We start from the raw sequence: 24992 nt of genomic DNA on the forward strand, positions 1-24992 counted from the left end.
AGAAAGTCCCACTCCTTTTCATATCACAATAACAAACTTACATGTAAAAGTTCTTCTCAAATGATATAATTTCTTTTTTTGTTACATGGAGATTTAATAATAACCAACAAGCTCCTTTTTTTTCCTATTTACAATATTATATTAATTTGTTTTTAAAAAAACAATATATAAAGGGGAAATTGCATCTGGGGCGTTTTCAAACCAAAATTTGAGCAAAATGCTATTATTTTATCTTAGTTATTTATGTATTTCCAATCTTGATGAGGATGGTCGAAAGAATTATGGTATAGTTGATTCTCCCACCTTGAAGAAAACGAACATGTGTCCTCCACCCACATTAATTTAACGATTCATTTATTAGAAAAATTTATTTTCTGGCCTAAGAAGGTGGAGATATATGAAAAAGTAATTAAAATTAGAATATCCTTCCAATAAATAAATAAACAAAAGATGATGATGACTCAGACGCAATAAGCACACGTCCTCCACTGGCCTCTGCACTTTATAGGTACGACCATTATGAATGAAAAAAGTTTCCATATTCTTTCTTGTTTTAGCATGTCATAATTGCTAAGCCTCACAATCCCACTTAATAAAGTTAGTGTAAATGTATGTATGGGAAGAAACATTTTTTTTTCTTTAAAATTATATTTTTAGTACCATACAATCAGATTGCAACCATAGTTTTTGAAACCCTAGATTGGCATAAAACAAGTGTGCGTGTGAGAATGTATATATATAGCCGATTTAGTGCACGCCATCGTGCATGTTATGTATGGTTGGGTCTCGCATTCTGGCTCCTTCTCTAATGGGAGCATGCCATGTGCATTAGATCATATATGCGCGCGCGCACACACACACACATATAAATAGTTGTTTATATAGAATTCAGCATGGTTATTGGTGACTGGTGTGTGTTGGTTCAGCTATTACAAGATCTAGCATTGTACAAAAGATTTAAAATTTGAATTTACTCCTAAAAGAGTAGGAAGCTGGGTCTGATTTTACATGTACGTAACATTTAAACGCAAGATTAGAAGTACATTATTATGAGCAAGAGTGATTTAGCTGCTTCCAAGCAAGGATAAGATTTTAAGTAAACTCATTCATCTATAAATACATGTAGGGCAAATACCTCTTCTGGCCGCCCAAGACTAGCTAACTAGAAGTTCAATCCTGGCTGATATCTCATGTGTAAACGAAACCCAAGTAAAAACAACAAACACAGAATCATTGAGTTGGCACCAACACATACTAAAATAATAATAATTAAAAAGTTTGAAGCCCGTGGTTGATCAGTTCTTATCTTTGTCTAATTGTTCTTTAGCATGCGTGTGTGTAAGATAAAAAAAAAATATATATATATATATATATATATATGCATGATATGTCAGCAAGGCGTGTGGCTAGAGCATGGTAGAGTCAAGCAGATAATACGGGCCAGTTGGTACATGAAAAATATTAATTAATTTAGAAAAGTCACAGAGAATCTCGCCCTTTTTCGGCTTTTTTAATGGAGTGCGTGTGCCTACCACAAGCAAGAAAAACAAAATATATAATAAAGAAAAAATCTTTTGATGATCACAGCTTTTCCAGGGCCTCATCACGTTCTTCAAATTTAATCACTGTGTACTCTGTGTGTGTGTGTGTGCACATTCAGATTCTGATGAGGTGAGACGTGGGGCTCTATATAAACCATGGCCGTTCATCTTATCTTTAGGCTGGCCTTTATACTGTACTATAGTGATAAAAAGCTGAAAGAAAAAGTCTTTTTTTTTTTTTTTTTTGGGTATGTATTATATGTTTGAATAATGGTTGGCGGCAAAGATGAATGGGACCTGCTCCCAATTTTTGATCTCAAAGTGGACTAATTTTTTTTGTTTTATTGATTAATTATTCCTCTTTCAATTTGGTTGGTAGGTATAACTTTTTATTTTTTTATGCGAAATTTTCAGATCGAGCTCATTGCTTGTTCAATTTCTTGTACTGTTTGGCCCGAAAACAAAATGGGGAATTTCTTTTTTTTTTTTTTTTGAGAAACAAAATGAAAAGAAAAGGGAGGAAAAGTTTGGTACTTGAAAATAAATTATTTGGTAGTGGAACAACCTAACAAGCTGATCATAAATTAAAATTATGCATAATGGAACTATGGAAGAACAGTATTCATGATGATTGAAAAAGAATATATATTCGGCATGCAAATGAAAGAGAACCACATGGCTAATTTGAGAGATATTCTGGAGTACATAGGAGGTATTATATTTAATTAATTTATGTATGACTTGTGTAATTTAATTAAATATAGTTATTAATTACATAGTGATTTTTCATAATAAATACACCCATAGCATATATGTATAAGGTCATTTTTGGAATTGAAGTGTTGTAGTTAAAAGCTACAACAATTGTTAAAAAAACTACAACTATAAAATTAATAGAATGCAATAAATACAGTTTTTAATATAATAACTTTGACATAATTAATATATATATATATATATATATATATATATATATATATATCAAATCAACCTAACTTATAAATTATAATAGTTAATATTTATCAAACACTTTAGTACTGTAGTTTTTAAAGCACAATTGTCCAATTTCAATTATAAATCATACATTAATTTGGTGTAGAACCTCTTACGTACTCTCAAATCCTTCCTTATTTGAATTTGTAGCAATTAAAATGATAAATATGAATGGTCATTATTTAAAAACTTCAAAATATTCATTCTTTTAATACTAAAGCAATTGAGAAGTAGGATTTTCACCCAAAAAAAAAAAGTATAACATAATGATAACCGTAATCATAATAAGAAGATTTTCCATCTCCTTTTGACAAACAATAATCAAAGCCACCATAAACGGTCTAATCCAATTTCAGTTGTTCAATTAGGGTTCACTTGAAAGCATAAAGTTCGAAAGCGCCAGTTAGCAAGATTCTACTTTTCCTTTACTTTTCTTTCTTTTGGGAAAATTCGAATCTATATAAAATCTATAGAATTGTTCCTTATAAACTAAAAATTTGTGACATATAATTGATAGGAATGAATGAAAAACCATAGGAATTAAATAAACTTCCCAAAAATCATAATCCTGACTGCTTTAATGAAATGAAAAACGTGGAAGAATCTTCAAGATATTGCATTCGATCGAATTTTTTCTTTTTCTTTCTAAGTTGTTCAATTATATTTTTTTTTTGGTTTTTTTTTTTTTTACCTGAGCATCAATTTGAGCCACATTTGAATAAATAGGAGTGAATTAAATTCAATTTGTTTCACGTTAATTCTTCGATAATGATATATTTAAATTAAATTCAATTTGTTTCACGTTAATTCAATTTCCGATAAAAAATTATACGCCATCATCTCCTTGTTTAAATTTCATTATTTGTTTCCTTGTGTAATTCTTATCTCCCATCAAAGTCTCAATGACGCTTTTGCTGTTGTCACCGTACGAGGAGTTTGCCTCACACACGCCTCAGGCGGTAAGGCCAAGCGGTCGCGGTATCGCTGTCAAAATGGAAAATTTTCTTCTCATCCTTTTCTTTTCACATGTCTTTTTCAATTCTTCCATAAAAATATAATTCAATCAATGGCAAATGCCGTCGTATCTTCACAAAGCTTGTGCCTAACACACGCCTCTCTCTGTTGGGTCCATCATTTTGATAATATATAATTTTATTCTAACTACTAATTAAGGTTAAACTTGTTATTGTTGTCAATTAACCTTATTTTAATCCTGTTGTAATATTCTCGGCCCAGTTAGGATTTTTTAATTGAGTAATGATACAACCACAAACTCTTGTACAAATTTATTTTGTACAAATTGATGTGGCATGATAAGATTGGTTGAATTAAATATCACTTAGCCCACATGATTTGTTTTTATTAATTTATATTTTCATTCAACCAATGAATTAATGCCACGTTAGTTTGTACAAAATAAATTTGTACAAGAGTTTGTGGTTGTATCATTGCTCTTTTTAATTTTAGCAAAATGTATGCATTGATCATAATTATTAAACAAAAATGTATCTAACTCTTGCATAAACATCCGACACTTTTACATTATGAGTGATAATACAACAACAAATTTTTGTACAAACTGATGTGACATTAATTCATTGGTTAAATGAAAATATAAAATAATAAAAATAAATCATGTGGATCAAGAGATATTTAATTCAACCAATTACATCAGTTCGTACAAGAGTTTGTGGCTATCATTACTCTTACATTATATGCATATAAGAGGCACCAATTATTATTAGGTTAGGCTAAATGATTACATTGTTTCCCCTATATATATGCCATTAACTTCTCTTCATTTCACCAAGATCTCCAAGTGAATTAAACGAGAGTGAGAAAGAATTCATTAGTAGTATTACTGAGAGCTAAGAAATAATTAATTAATTGAGCGCCAAATAAAAAAAAAAAGGGAAAGAAAATGGCAGCAAGTAGTTACACGGCTTCAGAGAAGCAAAAGCCGCTCTTAGAATTAGAAGAGCATGAGGAGAAGCATTTCACGTCCAGTGAGATTGTCCGTGATATTATCATTGGTGTTTCGGACGGCCTTACCGTTCCTTTCGCCCTCGCCGCCGGTTTGTCCGGAGCCGACGTGCCCTCCTCCATCATTCTCATCGCTGGCATCGCTGAAATTGCTGCCGGTGCTGTCTCCATGGGGCTTGGGGGGTAATCTTTTATTATTTAGTTCCACAAATATCTTTCATCTAATTCATGAATTTTTCAACCGTTTAGTTTCTATTGTAATTACGTTATATGAGATTACAACTCTTCATATCTTTGCTTAATGTGTCCATTCATTTCAGGTATTTAGCTGCAAAAAGTGAAGCTGATCACTACGTGAGGGAACTAAAGCGAGAACAAGAAGAGATCATTAATGCCCCTGACATAGGTTTATTTAGAATGCTAGCTAGCCAGCTATCCAGCTCTCCAGCTTAATTATTTCTCTTTTTTTGGTTTTTTTCACCCCTTCTTTTGGCTTGATCATGTAATTAATTAGTTTTGCATTCAATTTCATGCATGCAGAGGCTGCTGAGTGTGCAGAAATTCTAGCACAGTATGGGGCAGAGCCTCATGAGTATGAAGGAGTGGTCAATGCTTTAAAGAGGAACCCAAAACATTGGCTTGATTTCATGATGAAGTAAGCATATGTATTATTTTGTTTTAATTTGTGGATTATGTTAGTCAAGTGTAACACCATTAAGCCAAAGAAAGTTATTAAATTACTTTCTTTTAGTGTAACACCAACACTAAAAATGCACATTTTTCACACCAAATTACTATTTCATCCCCAACCCATTTACACTAAATTTGACACCAAAAAAAAAAATTCTTCTTTTTCTTTTTTTAATTATCAAGAATTAATTCAATTAACATAATAAATATTACTATTAATATAAATAATTAAGTAATAAGTAATTTTATATCGATTAACAAAACAAATATAGAAAATTATTAAATTTGCATTTAATTAACTAAATTAGTACATTATGAAAACTAAACATTAAATTAATATAGAAATATACAATAACAATAATAATATTCTATTTATTTGAATTACTAAATTTATCCCATAAATGATCAATTAATGCATTTTAGAGTACAATGTGATCCTCTTTATCCTAAATTATTAAATAATTATTCTAATTTATGCAAGTAGTAATAGCTTTTTTAATTTGTGTTAATTTAATTTTGTAATATGTAATCTAGTAATTAATGTTTTTGGCATTTTATTTTTATTATTAATTTTTGTGTTGAATATTTTTTATTTAAAATATTAGTATAATATTCAGAAATTAAAAAATGAAATAAAAATAATAACAAAAAAATAATAATAACTTAAAATATTATATAAAATAAGACATATATGTAAATAAGAAAAAATAATAAGAATATTCGAGACTTTTTTCTACCACTAAATGAATAGTATTGCACTATATTATTTGGTGTAATACTATTCATAACATCATTTTGGTGTTACATTGGATAAATATTTTATACTAAAAATAGTAGAAAAGGTGGTTTGGTATTAGTTTTGATATCACATTAGAGATGGATAGAAGATCTTTTTTTTATCTACCTTTTACTAAAAGCTTTTTCTCTTTATTCTTTCATGCACAGTTTCTCATGCTTATGATGGCTTTTCCTTTTTTTTTTTTTCTTTTTTATATCTGTAGGTTTGAACTTGGATTAGAGAAACCAGATCCAATGAGAGCATTTCAAAGTGCAGTAGCAATTGCCTTATCTTACATAATGGGTGGACTGGTACCACTCTTGCCTTACATGGTGGTTCCAATTGCCAGGGAGGCCATGGTTGCTTCAGTCATACTCACCATTCTAGCATTAATGATCTTTGGCTTTGCCAAAGGTTATTTCACTGGTAACCAGCCCTTCAAGAGCTCCATACAAACTGCCGTCATTGGAGCTGTTGCTTCTGCAGCTGCCTACAGCATAGCTAAAGTTTTTAGAGCCTGATTTTCTTTATTAGCTTTTACTCTCAAATTGGCCTTTCGGCTTGTATGCATATCCTTCTATGTTTAGTGCTTGGCCAAAGTTGTCCACTTGTACGTTTTCATCTACTCATTTCATATTTGCTGCAGAAACTAAAAATAATTATATCTTTAATTCTGATGTTAAAATTAAAAGGTTAGTATTAAAATTTGTATTCCGCCCTCATGGGAATTAACTCAGGATCATTATTCTCTTTTGATCTGATCATATATTGAGCAAATAACTTAATTGGTGATTGATTGTTAATAAATAAAAAACAAAAGAAATTAAATATTATCCACACACTACCACTAAAAGACACATGACAAAAGGTCTTTAAAAGCTCAGTAGAGCTTAGATTAAGAGGATCATATTCCATTAACTCGTGTTGTATCTACACTGAAAATGATAAAATTAAATAATTAATTGACTTAATAAAAAAATAAAATATTATGATGAAATCGCATCATATATAACACATCATTTGAGATATATAATAGCATTACTTGTCCTCTAAACTCAAATAGCACATGGATATAGAGTTGCAACTTAAAACTATGTTATTATCCAATTTCATATTCACTAACCTTTAATCAATTATTTAATTTTTGCTCCCACGATAACAATCACAATGAATTATTTACCCCATACTTTTTAGGAAATTAGTGGAGCGCCATCCAAGTGATTTTTTTTTTTTTTAAGGATGGAGGAAGATCTTGGCAACAACATTAATTATTATAAGCTATCTCCAACTTCATTTTACCTTTTGTTCCTTATCAAGACTCAAGAGCCTTCTGTCTGTTTTCAGGTGAATGATATGGTATATATGGCAAGAATTTTTTTGGTTGAAACGATATTAATCATCTTTTCCCTTTTTAAACATTTTTTTTTATGTTATACACAATTCAAATCAAAGTGAAATATAATTGAAATCCATTTAAATTTACAATCAATCCAACATATATAAGTCCAATACAACTAATCTTTATTGAAGCCTAATATAATAATAACTCTCACAGCTACTAGGATGAGTCGAACCATTCATCTTACATCATAGGGGAGAAGGCACCAACTTATCCAACCAAGAGATTATTGACTTTTGATCAAATTATTAATTACTCTAATTAATGAAGGTTAAGTTGGGTCTGGCCCTAAACATTAGACGCCAAAAATAATAGACACTCATTAATTATTGGTATCAAATTATATATATAACATCTTCCAAACTTTTGAGTATTGTTGATTATTTTATTTCAAATTTTAATTCTAAGGATAATTTGGTAGCCTAAGAGCATCTCCAAAAGTCTCTATAAATTTTACTCTTCAAATACCTATGTGGCAAATAGAAGGATGGAAAAATATGATATTCTCTAAAAGGCTCTTCAAATAAAATAAGTTAATATTATTTTAATCAAATAATTATTTTTTTAAGGGAAATTATCATTCGTGTACCCTAAAGATGTACTTTTATCACACATAGTATAACATTTGAAGGTGTATCACTCATCCACCCAAAAATGCCAAAATGTATCTACCCACCACTATTCCGTCAGCCACCGTTTGCAAGAAGTTATGTCATAAGGGTAAAATTATCTTTTATAATAGCAGAAGCTTTGATTGAAAATGACATGTCGTTCAACACTGGATGACGATGTCGTTCGCTGCAGAACGACATCGTTTCATTAATATAAAACGATGTCGTTTCAATGGAGCTAAAACATAACAATGAAATGACGTCGTTTCATTGTAATTGAGACACAAACCAATGTGAAAGGGAAGAAATTCATAGCAAACATTTGAGAGAACGCTTCCAGTAGAGAGAAAGCTTCCATCTACTGAAAATAATCAGCCGCTCTTGCCTATTTCCGTAGACTTTTCACCAAATACATTAAATACCCTCAAGATTTAAATAAGTGTAGCTGACGTTTGTGGAGTTTGATTTGAAGAGTTAGCTTGTTTTGCTCGAAGACAGTGTTGTGCAAATTTTAATGTACTCGCAAGCGCACGAATCTATTGTAGTATAGACTAATGGTGACGAGTGTCGATCCCACGAGGAGGTGGATTTTAATTATATATAGAATTAATTTTGTAAATGGGTGATTGGATTTATGGTGGAAATGATTTGGAATATGCTAAAACTTAAATTAAAATGGCGAGAATAAATTCTAAAATTGGTATTGAAATGGCGAGAATAAATTGACGAGAATTATATTGAAATGACGTACTTGAGTATCTGGATCCGTATCAACATGCATCATGGGCTAAATAATCCGTATTAATGCCAATTAAATCATGAGGGGGGAATCCACACCTCATGAACCACGCTCTAATCAATATGGTGCTAAGGGCTTATCGTGCTAAATAATAATAACCTTGTACTAGAGGGCCGGTGAAACCAAGGCGGTACTAGACAAGATTAGTATTATTTGTCGACGAGAAGTCAAAACATCCACAAAAATTAGAGGGGAAGAGAAAATAAATTTACCAAATTAAGCCCATGACACATTTTGAGACTTCACCTTCAACCCAAGCTTGAAAGAAAATTAGCCACTCATAGTTGAACTAGGGGCAAAATGGGAATTTATTAAAATACGAAGAAAATACAAGATGGAGAGGAAATTACAGAAAATGGAGTCCAAAAATGGATTCAGAGATATCAAATTAGGGGGAGAGGCCCCCTTTTTATAGATACATGGAGTAAATCATGGCCATCGGATTAAAAACAGTTTGGACGCTCAGGATTGCGCCACGTCATCAGTCAACAGTCCACGGTTTGACCACGCGGATGAACAGTAACACGGTTTGACCCGACTTTGAACAGTAACGCGGTTTGACCCGGATGAACAGTAACGCGGTTTGGTTGAAAATAATCCTGTGTGATGCATGCACCGTACGCGAGATTTTTCGTCCACTGATATGCTGCCACGTCACCATCAACAGTACATAAGAATTTTAGTCCAACATGATCGTGACACCTCATCAGTCAATGCCACATCATCGGTCAATGCCACGTCATCATCCGTCTATGTGAACAGTGTCGTGAACAGTAACGTATACAGTACCGTACACGTGAATAGTACCGTACAAGTGAACAGTGCCATTTTTCCTTTTATGCTCATCCTAAGGTTTTCGACCGTCCTGAGTTCAAAAGTGATGTCCGTTTTGCCATCTGATTTCTCGTTTATTGTGAAATGACTATGATGCCCCTAAAATACATAAAATACTTAATTAAAATAAAACACATGTAATTAAATCACAAGAAGGTTAAATACATAAAAGTAAGGGTTGTTAGTAAGACTTGAAATGTAAAATGATGGTTTTCTCCTTTATAAATATGCATTTTCTAACACTCAACACACCCCCCAACCAGCTTATTGCTAGTCCCTAGCAAATGAAGCGAAAATAAAATTCAAATTCAAAATGATTTTTTTTTTTTAAATTTAGAAACACTCGTGTTTATTCAATCAGATTAATGATAGCAATCAAATAAAAGTATAAGCATTATCTCCAGTCTAAAGTAACATCACAGCCACATCAACCATCCACATGAATCAGCCCAGTAGACTTTGTTATAGCTACTTTCAAGAATGACATGTCAAACCCCAAAATCTCACTGGAAGTAGTGACACTCTCACAAAGAAATTAAACCCAATAAAAATAGTCACTCCAATGAATGATAATTGAGAGAAAATAATGAAGAAGTGATATCACATGCTCTCGCCAAGATGAAATAAATATGCCCTCAGCTTAAAAATAATACGATCTCAAGTCAAATAAAAACTGTTAGTCAACCCAATTTATTTATTTATTTTTTTTATATGCACCACTACATCTTTTTAGCCCATATAACTAGCTTCTACTTCAGATTATAGTTTCCTAAAATCAAGAAGGACTTTTATTAGGATGTAACGTAGGCTAGGGACATGGTTAACAAAGAAAGGAAATAGAGAAAACAAAGTGTATGTTTGAGAAAAATGCAGAGAATTTTTTTTTTTTTTTTTTGGGAAGTTGCAAGGTGGATTTCACCTATTATTGTTATTTTTATTCTTTTGAAACAACAACTTTTGTTTTTGTTTTTGTTTTTTTTTTTTTGGCATAACTTCACTGAACAACATAATTATTTACATTTTCTCAAACATAAATAGGTGATGGAACTTATAAGACATCGGGTAATACTCCAAATCGGAGTGGATCAAGATGATAAGTTGACAAAGAAAATGTTTTTTTTTTTTAAAGGCTCAAAAGGGTTAACTATGGATATTTAATAAAAGGGATGGCTAGAAAGGCTCAAACGGATCAAAGATGGCCTTTCCATCGTCTTTTAGGGCTCTAAATAACCTTCCATATCTACTAGTTAGATGAGCCTCCAAATGTAGCAACACACTTTTGTTTTCTCTTTTTTTTTTCTTTTTATTAAGGGTTAACTCAAAAGAAATCTAGAGATCGTGTATAAAATAATAAACTGCTAAGCTGTATAAAGAATGGGCAAAAGGGTTACTCTCCAAGAAAAATGATAGGCTCAAAAACTCACTTGGTACTTATTATGACATGTTCATTCCTTCAAGCAACTCATATATGTCTCCGACATCAACATGTAGAGTAGCAAACATAATGTAACATCACTTAAGACCAAAGATAATACAAATACTAAAATTTAAAATTAATCATGTCACCCAATGTTAAAACAAATCACACAAAATTTTTTTTTTTTTTTAAACAACATTCTACCCCCCAACCTATTCTAAACATGAAAGGAAAATATGCATGCAGAAATGTGAAAATGATGCATAAAAACTAATTAGAAAAGTTACATGTAAAATGATAGAAAACGAAAATATTTTTTTATTTTTTTTATTTTTAAAGAAGATGCGTTTCTAGAGGAACTACACTCCATATTCAGCCATTTTCGACACAAAAAGTTAGCAACAGTTAGTTTCTACAACAAAAATTAGTAAAAACTTAACCAAAATTCCACAATTGTCGACTATTCCCTCCCCCCAACCAGAACGAAACATTGTCCTCAATGTTTGAAATGAAAGAAGTAGAGTTTAGAAGACATCACCTGGGTGGTGCAACACAGAAAACAATATTTACAAGCGGAGAGTTAAATCTAATTTGTACTTCTTACTGCGGCTACTGTTACCATCATTATTTGGGCGCTCCAACACAAAGGTCCAGGGGTCTGGCTCCGGTTTATAAGCTTGTAACAGATCAAGTAGCTCATTAGCAGTGTGAGCACAAATAAAGAGTTTTTTCACATTAGAAGGAATGAAATAGTTTTTTATTGCATGGTTAAGAAATGCGATAAAGCCATCATAAAAGTTATTGACATTTAACAAACCGATGGGTTTTTGGTGGATGTGCAGATGGGCCCAAGATGCTAGCGTGATAAGTGCCTCTAGTGTTGCAAGATCTCTTGGAAGGAAAATAAAAGCATCAGCATGATTAAGCATTTCAGTTATTCTTTCTTGCATACCTGAGACGACTAACTCTTCTCCAGTTGATGAGTCAGACGAACTGCCCAATGGTTTTAAGACTCTTGGGATGATGCCTAACACTTGACTTCCTCTGATAAAAGCTGCTTCTGAGACCATTTTTGATAACCCTCGATTACCTCCTCCATACACCAAGTGTAATTGTCTCGCTGCTATGCTTCGACCAAGATCTATGGCTGCCTCAACGAACTCTTTATGTTTGCCATATGTAAATCCAGAAAGCACACAAATGTTCTTGAATTGTCTATTGGGAGTAGCTGCCATTGTGATACTTCTCGAAAACAATTTATGAGTGCTTGACAAAAAAGAAATCACATTTAAGAGTCTTGGTGATAGTGGGTCATGGTTGTGTATGAGGTAATATGTCAGTGTCAAATAACGCGTAAAGCACGTGACTCGCAAGTCAAAAAGAAAACAGTAAAAAGGAAAAAGCAAACAGTAATAAAATTATTAAAGACAATAATGCAAACAATAAGACAATAGTGAAATAAAATAACAATAAAGTAAAAGGATATTTACAGGTAGTTGCGACTGTGGCTCACATCTTCCTCTGGTTTTACGTCCAGAAACGGCTTGAACGCCCTCTATGGGTCGAGGATATGCTTCCTATCCAGTTTTCTTATAAACTGGCAAACAGGGTCGTTTATAGTCAGATTCCCGAGACTATATCGTGCATGCTCTTTCTGGAATAATGGCCATAACTGGAGAATCGCTCCTTGCACATATCCACTGGGATGCGTTTCAAGAGACAAAAGGATATCATCCAATGACTCCTTATTCAAGCCATCCCTAATGAATTGAATCTTATCTTCCCTGTTATCAGACACCATTCCTAAAGAACATGGGTTTTTATTGCAACTCATTCTGGCACACTTATGACAAGCAACAGAAATTCTTCGAGCTCGTCGTTTTCTTGCATAATTTCCTTTACCACAACCAGGCATGAATGCAATAAATTTTGGAGGTAACTCACCCGCCGATCGTACTTTTGCCTCAATTAACCAACGGATATCAGCAGGTATGTTATTCCTCATGAGTAATCGCATGCGTTCGGACCGAGCTTTATAGATCGTAAGGAGGGCATTCTGAGGAAGTGAAGGGAATCGCTTGTGAAGCTTCGCTAGAATCTCGTTTCTGTCCATACCTTCGCCTCAGAATATCAGTTATTATGGGAAACTGAAGTAACCGACTTGATTGTCACGGAGTACCGTTATCCGCCACTTCACCGGGGTAACAAACTAAAGCACACAAACAGAAAAACAAATTAAAACACACAAAGAAAATTAAAATCGTCCTCTTATTGAATTTACCTCAAGCTCCAACTGGATGTCGTAAACACTTCTCTCAATGTCTCTGAGTTGGCTTTCTAAACCCTCAACATAGGCTACTAACTCTGGTGGTTGTAGAGCCCAAATGCGTTGTGTTTTACAAAATTGAATCTGCCTTTTGAGATGAGTTTTGACACGTTGAAGTGGTTTAAGAATGTTCAGGAGGAACGGTCTAAGTATGAGACTCATGATTAACAATGATAAGAGAAAACTTAATGGTAAAATAAACACACTTATGCAAAAACAATTTCAATTAGCAAAAGAATAATATAAAGAAAGAAAACAAAATCAAATCAACGAAAAGAAAGAAAAAAAAATCAATTCAAATCTGGTGGGTCACTCAAATTTATTTCGGTGTCTTCTCCACGTGGTTGGTATTCTAGATATGGCTTTAATCTTTGACCATTAACTTTAAACGTGACACCGTTCTTTGGGTCCTTAATTTCAATTGCCCCATGTGGAAAAACAGTATGAACAACAAAGGGACCAGACCAACGAGAGCGTAACTTACCTGGGAATAGGTGCAAGCGAGAATTGAATAAAAGCACTTTCTGACCTGGAGTGAACGATTTTCTCATAACGTGCTTGTCATGGAAGACTTTCATTCGTTGCTTGTAAATCTTGGCATTTTCGTATGCGTCATTGCGGATTTCTTCAAGTTCTGCCAGTTGTAATCTTCTTTCTGAGCTGGCTTGCTGCATGTCAAAATTGAATTTCTTGATGGCCCAATATGCACGATGCTCGAGTTCCACAGGTAGGTGGCAAGCTTTTCCATACACTAGCCTGTAGGGTGACATCCCAATCGGGGTCTTGAAAGCCGTTCTATATGCCCATAAGGCATCATCAAGTCTTAATGACCAATCTTTTCTGTCCGGCCTCACCGTTTTTTCTAATATGTGCTTTATTTCTCGATTGGATATCTCAACTTGTCCACTGGTTTGCGGATGATACGGGGTCGCCACTTTGTGTGTGATTGAATACTTTGTCAAAAGAGCTTTGAATGCTTTGTTACAAAAGTGGGCACCACCATCACTGATTATTGCTCGAGGGAATCCAAAGCGTGAAACAATGTTGCTTTTCAAAAATGCTATCACCACCTTGTGATCATTGGTCCTACATGGAATTGCTTCTACCCATTTCGATACGTAGTCAACAGCAACCAATATGTATTGATGGCCAAAAGACGGGGGAAAGGGTCCCATGAAGTCGATACCCCATACGTCAAAAATTTCAACCACTAAAATTGGATTTAGTGGCATCATGTTCTTTCGTGTAATGCTCCCCATTCGTTGACACCTATCACATGAAGAACAGAAAGTGTAAGCGTCTCGAAATATAGATGACCAATAGAAACCACATTGTAAAACTTTAGTCGCTGTTTTCTTAGCACTGAAATGGCCTCCACAAGCTTGTTCATGGCAGAATGAAAGGATATTCTGAATTTCACTTTCTGGGACACATCGTCTAACAATTTGGTCTGCACAATACTTGAATAAATATGGGTCATCCCAAAAGAAATTCTTTATTTCTGCAAAGAATTTAGCCTTGTCTTGCTTGGTCCAATGCTCTGGAAGTTTACCTGTAACAAGATAATTAACTATATCAGCATACCAAGGTAATACTTCCACATTCATTAATTGTTCATCTGGAAATGACTCATTCAATGGTAATGATTCTGTAATTGTGTCAAAATGGAGACAAGAGAGGTGGTCCGCCACAACATTTTCTGTCCATTTTTTATCTTTGAATTCCAAGTCAAATTCCTGCAAAAGTAACACCCAACGAATTAGTCTGGCTTTTGCATATTTCTTTGTGAGAAGATATTTAAGAGCAGCATGATCCGTGAATATAATTATTTTACAACCAATGAGATATGATCGAAATTTTTCCAATGCAAACACTACTGCTAGCATTTCTTTTTCAGTAGTTGAATAGTTCAACTGTGCATCATTCAATGTCATACTAGCATAATAAATAACATGGGGAATTCGATCAACTCTTTGTCCTAATACTGCTCCTACTGCATAATCAGATGCATCACACATGAGTTCAAATGGTAAGCTCCAGTTCGGGGCCTGAATGATGGGTGATGATGTCAACAACTGTTTTAATTTTTCAAACGCCATAAGACATGAATCATTAAAGATAAAAGGTACATCCTTAGCAAGTAAATTACATAAGGGTCTAGAAACTTTGCTAAAATATTTAATGAAACGTCTATAGAAACCAGCATGCCCAAGGAAAGATCTTACTTCTCTGACTGTTTTGGGTGGAGGAAGATTAGAAATGAGATCCACCTTGGCTTTGTCAACCTCAATACCTTTGCTGGAAATGATGTGACCGAGAACAATCCCTTGTTTTACCATAAAATGACATTTCTCCCAATTTAAGATCAAGTTCTTCTCGATACATCTCTGCAGAACTAGTGTTAGATGATGTAAACATTGATCAAATGAGTCACCAAAGACAGAAAAGTCATCCATAAAGACTTCAAGGAATCGTTCAACCATATCAGAAAAAATGCTCAACATGCATTGTTGAAATGTAGCAGGTGCATTACATAATCCAAATGGCATTCTCCTATATGCAAATGTGTCAAAAGGGCAAGTGAAAGTAGTTTTCTCTTGATCTTTTGGTGCTATGGGAATCTGATTATATCCTGAGTAGCCATCTAGAAAGCAATAAAATTCATGACCTGCCAATCTATCAAGCATTTGATCGATAAATGGTAAAGGAAAATGGTCTTTACGTGTGACAGAATTCAACTTTCTATAATCAATGCATACACGCCATCCTGTAGTTACTCTAGTGGGTATCAATTCATTATCAGCATTCGTAACTACTGTGACTCCTGACTTTTTGGGGACAACTTGTACAGGACTGACCCATGAGCTATCAGAAATTGGGTAAATGATACCTGCGTCTAATAGCTTAAGGACTTCTGTTCTAACAACTTCTTTCATATTAGGATTTAACCGACGTTGCATTTCCCTAGTAGTTTTAGCATTTTCATCAAGGTGAATGTAATGCATGCAGTCTACTGGGTTTATACCTTTTATGTTTGCTATGGTCCATCCTAATGCTCCTTTGTGCTCTTTTAAAACATCCAACAACTTACCTTTTTGTTCTTCGTTTAGGGATGATGAGATGATTACCGGCAGAGTATTTTCTTCTCCCAAAAATGCATATTCCAATGTGTTGGGCAATGGTTTGAGCTCGAGTTTCGGTGGTGATTCTGATGATGGGATGAGTTTCTTCTCTGATGGTGCTAGTTGTTCAACTCTTGACTTCCATTTATTAGTGTCCATGGATGGTGCTGAGTCAAGTAGGGCATTGACCTCATCGACCGATCTGTTAATATCAAAATCCAAACCAAAGTGAGTTAAACATGTTTGTAAAGGATCATCACTAAGGTTTGAAAGAAAAGTGTTATCAACTATTGTTTCAATTAAATCCACATCAACAATTCCATCATCTGCACTGTGAGGTTGTTTGGCAATGTTGAAGATGTTCAGCTCCATAGTCATGTTGCCGAAGGACAACTGCATATTTCCAGTCCTACATTGAATGTGAGCATCCGCAGTTGCCAAGAAAGGTCGGCCTAGAATAATGGGGATGTGCTTCCTTGAATCCTGTATTGGTTGAGTGTCAATTACAATGAAATCAACAGGAAAATAAAACTTGTCTACCTGGATAAGCACGTCCTCCACAATACCACGAGGTATTTTTGTGGACCGATCTGCAAGCTGTAACACCACTGGAGTTGAGTGTAATTCTCCAAGTCCAAGTTTCACAAATACTGAATAAGGCAACAAATTTACACTAGCTCCTAAATCCAACAAAGCATTCTCAATTGTGTGGTTCCCTATACTACATGAGATAGTGGGGGAGCCTGGGTCTTTGCATTTTAAAGGAATTTTATGTTGGAGTATAGAACTAACGTTTTCTGTTAAAAATGCCTTCTTTTGAACATGCATATTTCTCTTTTTAGTACAAAGGTCTTTAAGAAACTTGGCATAAGATGGAACTTGTTTAATAGCATCAAGCAAAGGGATGTTAACACTTACCTGTTTGAAGATTTCAAGAATCTCACCTGTGGATTTTCCCTTCTTTCCTTTCGCTAACCTCTGAGGAAATGGAGCTTTCGGAACATATTCTCGTGGGTTGGTTTCTTCTTTTTCCTCCGGTGGTGAGTCCTCAACATTCACAGGTACGATTTGATTTTCTTTTGTCACCGGCATCTCCACTTTGTTGTCGACTTCTTTTCCTTTTCGCAAGGTCATTACTGCTTTGACCTCTCCATGCTGCTGTGGTGAACTGGTACTTGCTTCATGCACTCCTTTAGGATTAGGTACTGGTTGACTTGGAAACTTGCCTTTCTCAACAGTCATTGCCAAGGTCTGAACTGAAGAAGCAAGTTGTCCCACCATATTCTCGAGGCTTGAAACTGATTGGGCTTGTGAATTGAAACCTGCTCTCAACTCATTTCGTAGTCCATCAATAGTGCGATTCTGTTGCTCAATCGTGGAGTGAGTAATATTCTTGAAATTTTGGAATGCATCCTCCCATGGTCTGGGTTGAGAGTAGTTCTGGTTCTGATTGTATGGTCTAAATGGGGGCTGATAGGCTTGAGAAATTTGAGGAATTGGTTGCATTGGTGGAGCTGGAGCTGCTGGTCCATTCTGTTGGAGTCCTTGAGACCATGAAAAATTGGGGTGGTCTCTCCATCCAGGGTTATATGTGTTGGAGTATGGGTTGTAATTTGATGGCTTTCTCATTACACCTATGGCATTGGCTTGATCTGAGTATGAGTCATGGTCATGTGGTTCTGTTGATTTAGCAGTCGATAACGATGCTATTTGTCGAGCAAGACCTTCAACCATCTCCTTGACTTCTTTGATTCCCGAAGTTGACTCGCCAATTTGAACCTCATTTACTCCTTTAATTCTTCTAGTATTCCTGAGTGATCGACTCCGTTGTTGGGAATTATCCGCTTGTCGCTGGAAGAATTCCCAAATTTCTGATGCACTTTTTGACATTAGCTCTCCTCCACTTGTTGCCATTAGCCATTCTTGCACATTTGGTAGTAATCCCTCCAAAAAGTATTGGCATTGGTGCCATTTCTCATACCCATGATGTGGACACTTCAAGAGTAGCCCATTGAATCGCTCCCATGTTTCGAAAAATTGCTCGTCCTCTCTCTGGGTAAACTCTGAGATTTCCCTGCGAATAGCATTGGTTTTATGCACTGGGAAATATTTATTCAAAAATTTCGTTACCATTTGTTCCCATGATGAAATGCTATTAGCAGGTAAAGTATTTAACCATGAACGAGCTCTATCTTTTAAAGAAAATGGGAATAGTCTAAGTTTAACATCATCATCTGAAAAATTCTCATATTTGAATGTTTGACAAATGGCATGAAAATCATTCAAATGATTATATGGATCCTCATTTTCTAGGCCATAAAATGTAGGGAGACAATTTAACACACTAGGTTTTAATTCAAAACTCCTAGCAGCTACATTTGGGTATCTTATGCATGACGTGCTCAAATTAGCTAAGGGACTAAAATAGTCCTTAAATGGCCTCTCCTGTGGTGCTTGTAAATCCATTTTATTTTTAACGTGTTTGTGTGTGCGAAGTGTTTTTTCTAATTCAAGGTCTATAGGTTCAAGATTATGTAATAATGACCTACGACCATGCATGCAAAATAAATAAAATAAAAATAAAGATGCAAACAAAACAAAAAATAAAGATGGGAACAAAACAAATAAAAATAAAGAAGAGGGAGAAATTACGATACTAACCTTATTGCGCTATTACAACCTTTCTATAAAAATACACAAAAATAAATACGTGAAAGAAATTAACTAAAAATTAAATTAATAAGATAAACAAAAAAAAAATTACAAAGAAAAATAAATGGAAAATTAAATTACAGAATTTTAAAGAAGAGAAAAAGAAAAGAAATACCAACCTTTAAATGTAGATTCACTTTTTTTTCTTTTTTTTAATTTAATAAAAAAAATACAAGAAAACAAATAAAAGAAATTATTCAAAAAAATTAATTCTATGAATTAAAATTACTTACCTCCCCGGCAACGACGCCAAAAACTTGTTGTGCAAATTTTAATGTACTCGCAAGCGCACGAATCTATTGTAGTATAGACTAATGGTGACGAGTGTCGATCCCACGAGGAGGTGGATTTTAATTATATATAGAATTAATTTTGTAAATGGGTGATTGGATTTATGGTGGAAATGATTTGGAATATGCTAAAACTTAAATTAAAATGGCGAGAATAAATTCTAAAATTGGTATTGAAATGGCGAGAATAAATTGACGAGAATTATATTGAAATGACGTACTTGGGTATCTGGATCCGTATCAACATGCATCATGGGCTAAATAATCCGTATTAATGCCAATTAAATCATGAGGGGGGAATCCACACCTCATGAACCACGCTCTAATCAATATGGTGCTAAGGGCTTATCGTGCCAAATAATAATAACCTTGTACTAGAGGGCCGGTGAAACCAAGGCGGTACTAGACAAGATTAGTATTATTTGTCGACGAGAAGTAAAAACATCCACAAAAATTAGAGGGGAAGAGAAAATAAATTTACCAAATTAAGCCCATGACACATGTTGAGACTTCACCTTCAACCCAAGCTTGAAAGAAAATTAGCCACTCATAGTTGAACTAGGGGCAAAATGGGAATTTATTAAAATACGAAGAAAATACAAGATGGAGAGGGAATTACAGAAAATGGAGTCCAAAAATGGATTCAGAGATATCAAATTAGGGGGGAGAGGCCCCCTTTTTATAGATACATGGAGTAAATCATGGCCATCGGATTAAAAACAGTTTGGACGCTCAGGATTGCGCCACGTCATCAGTCAACAGTCTACGGTTTGACCACGCGGATGAACAGTAACACGGTTTGACCCGACTTTGAACAGTAACGCGGTTTGACCCGGATGAACAGTAACGCGGTTTGGTTGAAAATAATCCTGTGTGATGCATGCACCGTACGCGAGATTTTTCGTCCACTGATATGCTGCCACGTCACCATCAACAGTACATAAGAATTTTAGTCCAACAGGATCGTGACACCTCATCAGTCAATGCCACATCATCGGTCAATGCCACGTCATCATCCGTCTATGTGAACAGTGTCGTGAACAGTAACGTATACAGTACCGTACACGTGAATAGTACCGTACAAGTGAACAGCGCCATTTTTCCTTTTATGCTCATCCTAAGGTTTTCGACCGTCCTGAGTTCAAAAGTGATGTCCGTTTTGCCATCTGATTTCTCGTTTATTGTGAAATGACTATGATGCCCCTAAAATACATAAAATACTTAATTAAAATAAAACACATGTAATTAAATCACAAGAAGGTTAAATACATAAAAGTAAGGGTTGTTAGTAAGACTTGAAATGTAAAATGATGGTTTTCTCCTTTATAAATATGCATTTTCTAACACTCAACAGACAGCAAGTGAAGCATCAGTTGTTGGGTATGTTCATATATCAAGCATGTTTCATGCAATATATCTTTTATTTAATGAATAGATGTAAGATATTGTAATAAATTATTTGAATTTGTATCTTTTTATTTCTATTAGAAACCCTAAAGTGCAGAAAATTGCAAAATGGGTTGTGGTTTATGTGGGTAATGTTTTTGCATGTTAAAATTAAAACAAAGTGCATTTAAATAATATTGGTTTTGGTTTTCATGGGACTGTTTTTATATGTTAATTGAAATCATTTTTTGCTGTTATATGCGTTCGGTTGTATGTTAATGGTAATGTGTGTTTACTTAACTGTGGTATGATGATGTTTATTTCGTGTTTTATTTTTTTAAAAACTTGAGTTTGCATTTATAAGTATGCCCTGTTTTGTTTGGTGTCACAACAGACATGTCTCCAATGGACTTAGTAATTTCTTTCAGAGGAGAAAAAAACAATATTGGCTTGATTCATCCTGAAGATTTTACTGTTGATAGAATAAGAACTGAGGCATTGAAGATAACTAGTGTACATGGGTTAGATGAAGTTGGAAAAATCATATTAAATATGATGAATCCAGAGAACAAAGTGAAAATTGTGTTAGATTCTGATTTTGGGTTAAAATGCTTAACTGGGATCCATAATTTGATGGGCTTAACTACATTTGAAGTTGATGGCATTCCAGTTTTATGCCCTCAATATCCAAATTCTCCGTTAATACATTCATTGTTGTTTAACCTAGGAATATAGTTGCCTTCAGAAGTTATTAATACATTGAATAATCATTTTACTATTGTAGATTTACAAATAAGCACACCAAAAGTTAGCCATTCAATTAAAGATGAAGATGATTTATTATCGAACCGATCAGATAAAAGAATTCATAGTGATGGTGATGATGATGAGGAAGTTGTTGTGCAGCCACCACCTGCGGAAGATGATTTACTATTAGATTGGTCAGAGATTAACAATGATGATGATGGTGGTGAACCATATGTTGGGTACACAAATGATATTGAACCTGTTGAGGATAGCGATGATAATGAGGGCAGTAATAGTGATGCTGATGTATTACTGGATGATGATGCCAGGGAAGTTGAAATGGTTGTTAACTCTTCAGATGAAGACAAAAATGCTGGCAGTGTGTAGTTTAGTGTTTATTTAGAGAAATATGAGTATAAATTAGATGCTGATGGGATTCATAGGCTAATAATGGGTGATATGTTTATAGATGTGGGTCACAGGGCATGTTGTAGGCATGTGTATGCTAACTTTGCCAGAGACCATGCTGGTGCCAAATTACGAAATCTTTTCTGGAGGGCAGCTAAGAGCAGCAACAAACATGATTTTGATGAGGCAATGGCACTGATCAAAGATGAAAATATAGAAGCTTATAATTAGTTGGAAAGAGAACTGCAGGGGTACACTTTGTCTATGCATGCATATGACAGAAACTGCAAGATAGAGAGAACTGATAATAATGCGTCTGAATGCTTTAACAATTGGATTTTGCCTTATAGAGATAGGCTTGTTTTGTCAATGCTTGAGGAGATTAGATGCAGACTTATGAAGAGATTTACAAAGAGAATAAATTAGGCAAATAGCTGGCTAAAAACTATTGCTCCTAGAATTTACAAAGACCTGGATAAAACATACAAAAAAAGAGAGAAAATGATCGTGCACCCTTCAAGAGACTTGAATTTTCAGGTCATTGATAATGCTTATTATCCAGCTAGAAGGTTTGTAGTAAAATTAGAAGACAAGACTTGTGATTGTGGGTATTCGAAAATTGCTTGCTTACCCTGCCCTCATGTCATGGCTAGCATAGATTATGCAAGACATGAAACTGAGGAGTACATTCCTTTTTTGCTTCACGAAGCAGGCTTATATTAATACTTACTCAGTTATGTTTAGTCTCATTCCTGATGAGTGTACATGGTAGCATGGTGAAAGGCCATTGACTAATCCCCCAATTGTGCAGAAAAAAATTAGAAAGTCAAAGAAATGTAGGAATAGGGTAGCTACTGAACCTAAAAAACGCAGCAAGAAATTTTTTGTCAATTGCTCAGTTTGTGGTGGCTCAAACCATAATCTAAGATGTTATCCATTGAGGCCATCAGTCGCAAGGGCAACTAGAAGTACAAGTACTAATTCTTAGTGAAGTACCAAAATGAGAAATACAGTAATGACAAACTGTGTACCAAGTGGTCCAAGTGAGGGCTCCAGTGCTGGATCAAAGGAAAAGAAACTTGCAAGTATTGTTGGACTAAGCAGAAAAAAATGTTGAACTTGGTTGAATTTCTTTTCTTGTATTTCATAGTTCATAACTGCATATATAAAAGCTTAATTTAATTTAAATTTTGTAATGTAGGAAGGGCTGTAGGTGTCAGCTTATCCCAAGTCAACCAATCTCAAAATCCTTCACAAGCTTTAGCCGTAACAGGTGTTTTGTACTGAGTTTGATGCCCATTTTGTATGTTATAACTTCATTGTGAACAATTTGTGAACTATATATATGTGGTTTTAATTTATTCTGTATTTCGTAATGTAGGAATGACTTCAGATGTTAGCTTATCACAAGTGAACCAATCCCAAAATCCATCACAATGATCGACTGCAACAGGTGCTTTGTAATGAGTTCGATGCTCAATTTTAGTTTCCTAAACTATGTTGTTTATCTTATTTCAACTTAACTTAATTATGCTCTTGCATGAGCCAAACCAGATTTTTTGAATGTGTTTTATTTGTTGGAACATGTATTATACGAGATTCTAATTTGTCATTCCAATATTTTGGATGTCTCTACTGGATTATTACTATTGAAGAAACATTATTTATTGGATGTGTTTTGTTGTAGATATATTTTATTTATTAGATGTGTTTTGTTTAGATGATGGCTGTTTTAATTGGATTTTACAATTCAATTCCAGATTATTATTGATTACTTTCTCATGAAGACAATTACAAATACACATATTAGCACAATTAAGATATATTTAAGCTTTCCCTCAATGATTTTCAGCCTCTTTTTTTTTTCACCACCTTTGAGTTTTGCTCGTATGACATCTCCTCATTAGTATCAGGATATATGAGAGATTCAGTAGTGAGCCATTCCCAAAAATCACAATGCTTCGCTCCACAATGCTTCCACTTGCATGGCCAAAACATTGCATTAGGATTTTGCAATGTAGTTGACACCAGAATCACTGCCTGCACGCCACACTTATAATATTTTGGCTGGCATTTCTCTTTTTTGTATCTTTTGAATTCATTGACAGCCGAACTTGATGCTTCACTAGAGACCATTTTCAAATGAGAGTATTTGTTATTGTATTTGAAGTGAATGTTAGGTGTGTGGTGAAAGAGAGTAGGGGTGTGCTGTTGGTTTTGGGTTATAAAGGGATATCAAATTTTTTGTTTGTTACAATGTAATGCACGATTGATTTTTGGTTATAAAGGGATGGTAAATTTTTTGTTTGTTGCAAGGAAATGTGTTGCTGATATAGCTCATTACATAGCCAAAAATATAACCGTTATTGCCTCTAACAGATCTATTTTCCTTTGCTTGATTTGTGGGGTATTTCTGTCTTTCTGCGGTATTTTGAGTTTTAAGGGCATATTTGTCATTTCGCAACAATTTTGTTAGTTTGCAAATGGTGGCTGACGGAATAGTGGTAGGTAGATACATTTTGGTATTTTTGGGTGGATGAGTGATACACCTTAAAAGTATTGTAGTATTTTTTTTTATAAAGGTGCATCTTTAGGGTACACGAATGATAATTTTTTTTTTTAAAGAAAAAGTCAATAACAATTAAAACACTTATCTCTCTTTCTCCAATAAAAAGTAATAAAATATAAATTGAAGGGGGAGAAATTAACTCTCCAAATTTGAAGAGAGTGAATCATTTCTTATTTAAAGAATTTTAATTAGAGTGTCTTTTAGAACCTTAATTATTGACGTACCTCTTCAAATAAATAATAAAATTTTATTTGAAAAGTCTTTTGGTGATGCTTTAACATCTTGGTCAGAGTCTTTTAAAATAACAGTATGAATCATAAGAACAACTTACTATTAAAATGTTTATCAACTTATTAATGTAGTAAATGGAAGAATAAAAGAGTAAGT

General features: G+C 34.2%; 1 protein-coding gene and 1 non-coding gene across 2 annotated transcripts; both read left to right on the plus strand.

Annotated features, from left to right (window-relative positions):
• The first annotated feature begins 4455 nt into the window (after nt 1-4455).
• LOC18052896 (vacuolar iron transporter 1) lies at nt 4456-6506 on the plus strand. Its single transcript, XM_006448073.1, has 4 exons — nt 4456-4700; nt 4838-4923; nt 5058-5172; nt 6209-6506. The coding sequence occupies exons 1-4, from the start codon at nt 4456-4458 to the stop codon at nt 6504-6506; spliced, it is 744 nt and encodes a 247-aa protein (XP_006448136.1).
• Nucleotides 6507-18471: 11965 nt separating this feature from the next.
• Nucleotides 18472-18575, plus strand: LOC112101301. Its single transcript, XR_002907428.1, has one exon. It is a non-coding gene; the product is annotated as a small nucleolar RNA R71 (small nucleolar RNA).
• Nucleotides 18576-24992: the final 6417 nt, after the last annotated feature.

Source organism: Citrus clementina, unplaced genomic scaffold, assembly GCF_000493195.1.
Source record: "Citrus clementina cultivar Clemenules unplaced genomic scaffold, Citrus_clementina_v1.0 scaffold_2, whole genome shotgun sequence".
In the NCBI taxonomy this organism is placed as follows: domain Eukaryota; kingdom Viridiplantae; phylum Streptophyta; class Magnoliopsida; order Sapindales; family Rutaceae; genus Citrus; species Citrus x clementina.

Excerpts from the sequence above, each read along its gene's own strand:
- LOC18052896 (XM_006448073.1), top strand. The coding sequence starts at position 4,456 with ATGGCAGCAAGTAGTTACACGGCTTCAGAGAAGCAAAAGCCGCTCTTA. Across the intron at positions 4,701-4,837 it reads GTCTCCATGGGGCTTGGGGG|GTATTTAGCTGCAAAAAGTG; the intron begins GTAATCTTTTAT and ends CATTCATTTCAG. Across the intron at positions 5,173-6,208 it reads TGGCTTGATTTCATGATGAA|GTTTGAACTTGGATTAGAGA; the intron begins GTAAGCATATGT and ends TTATATCTGTAG.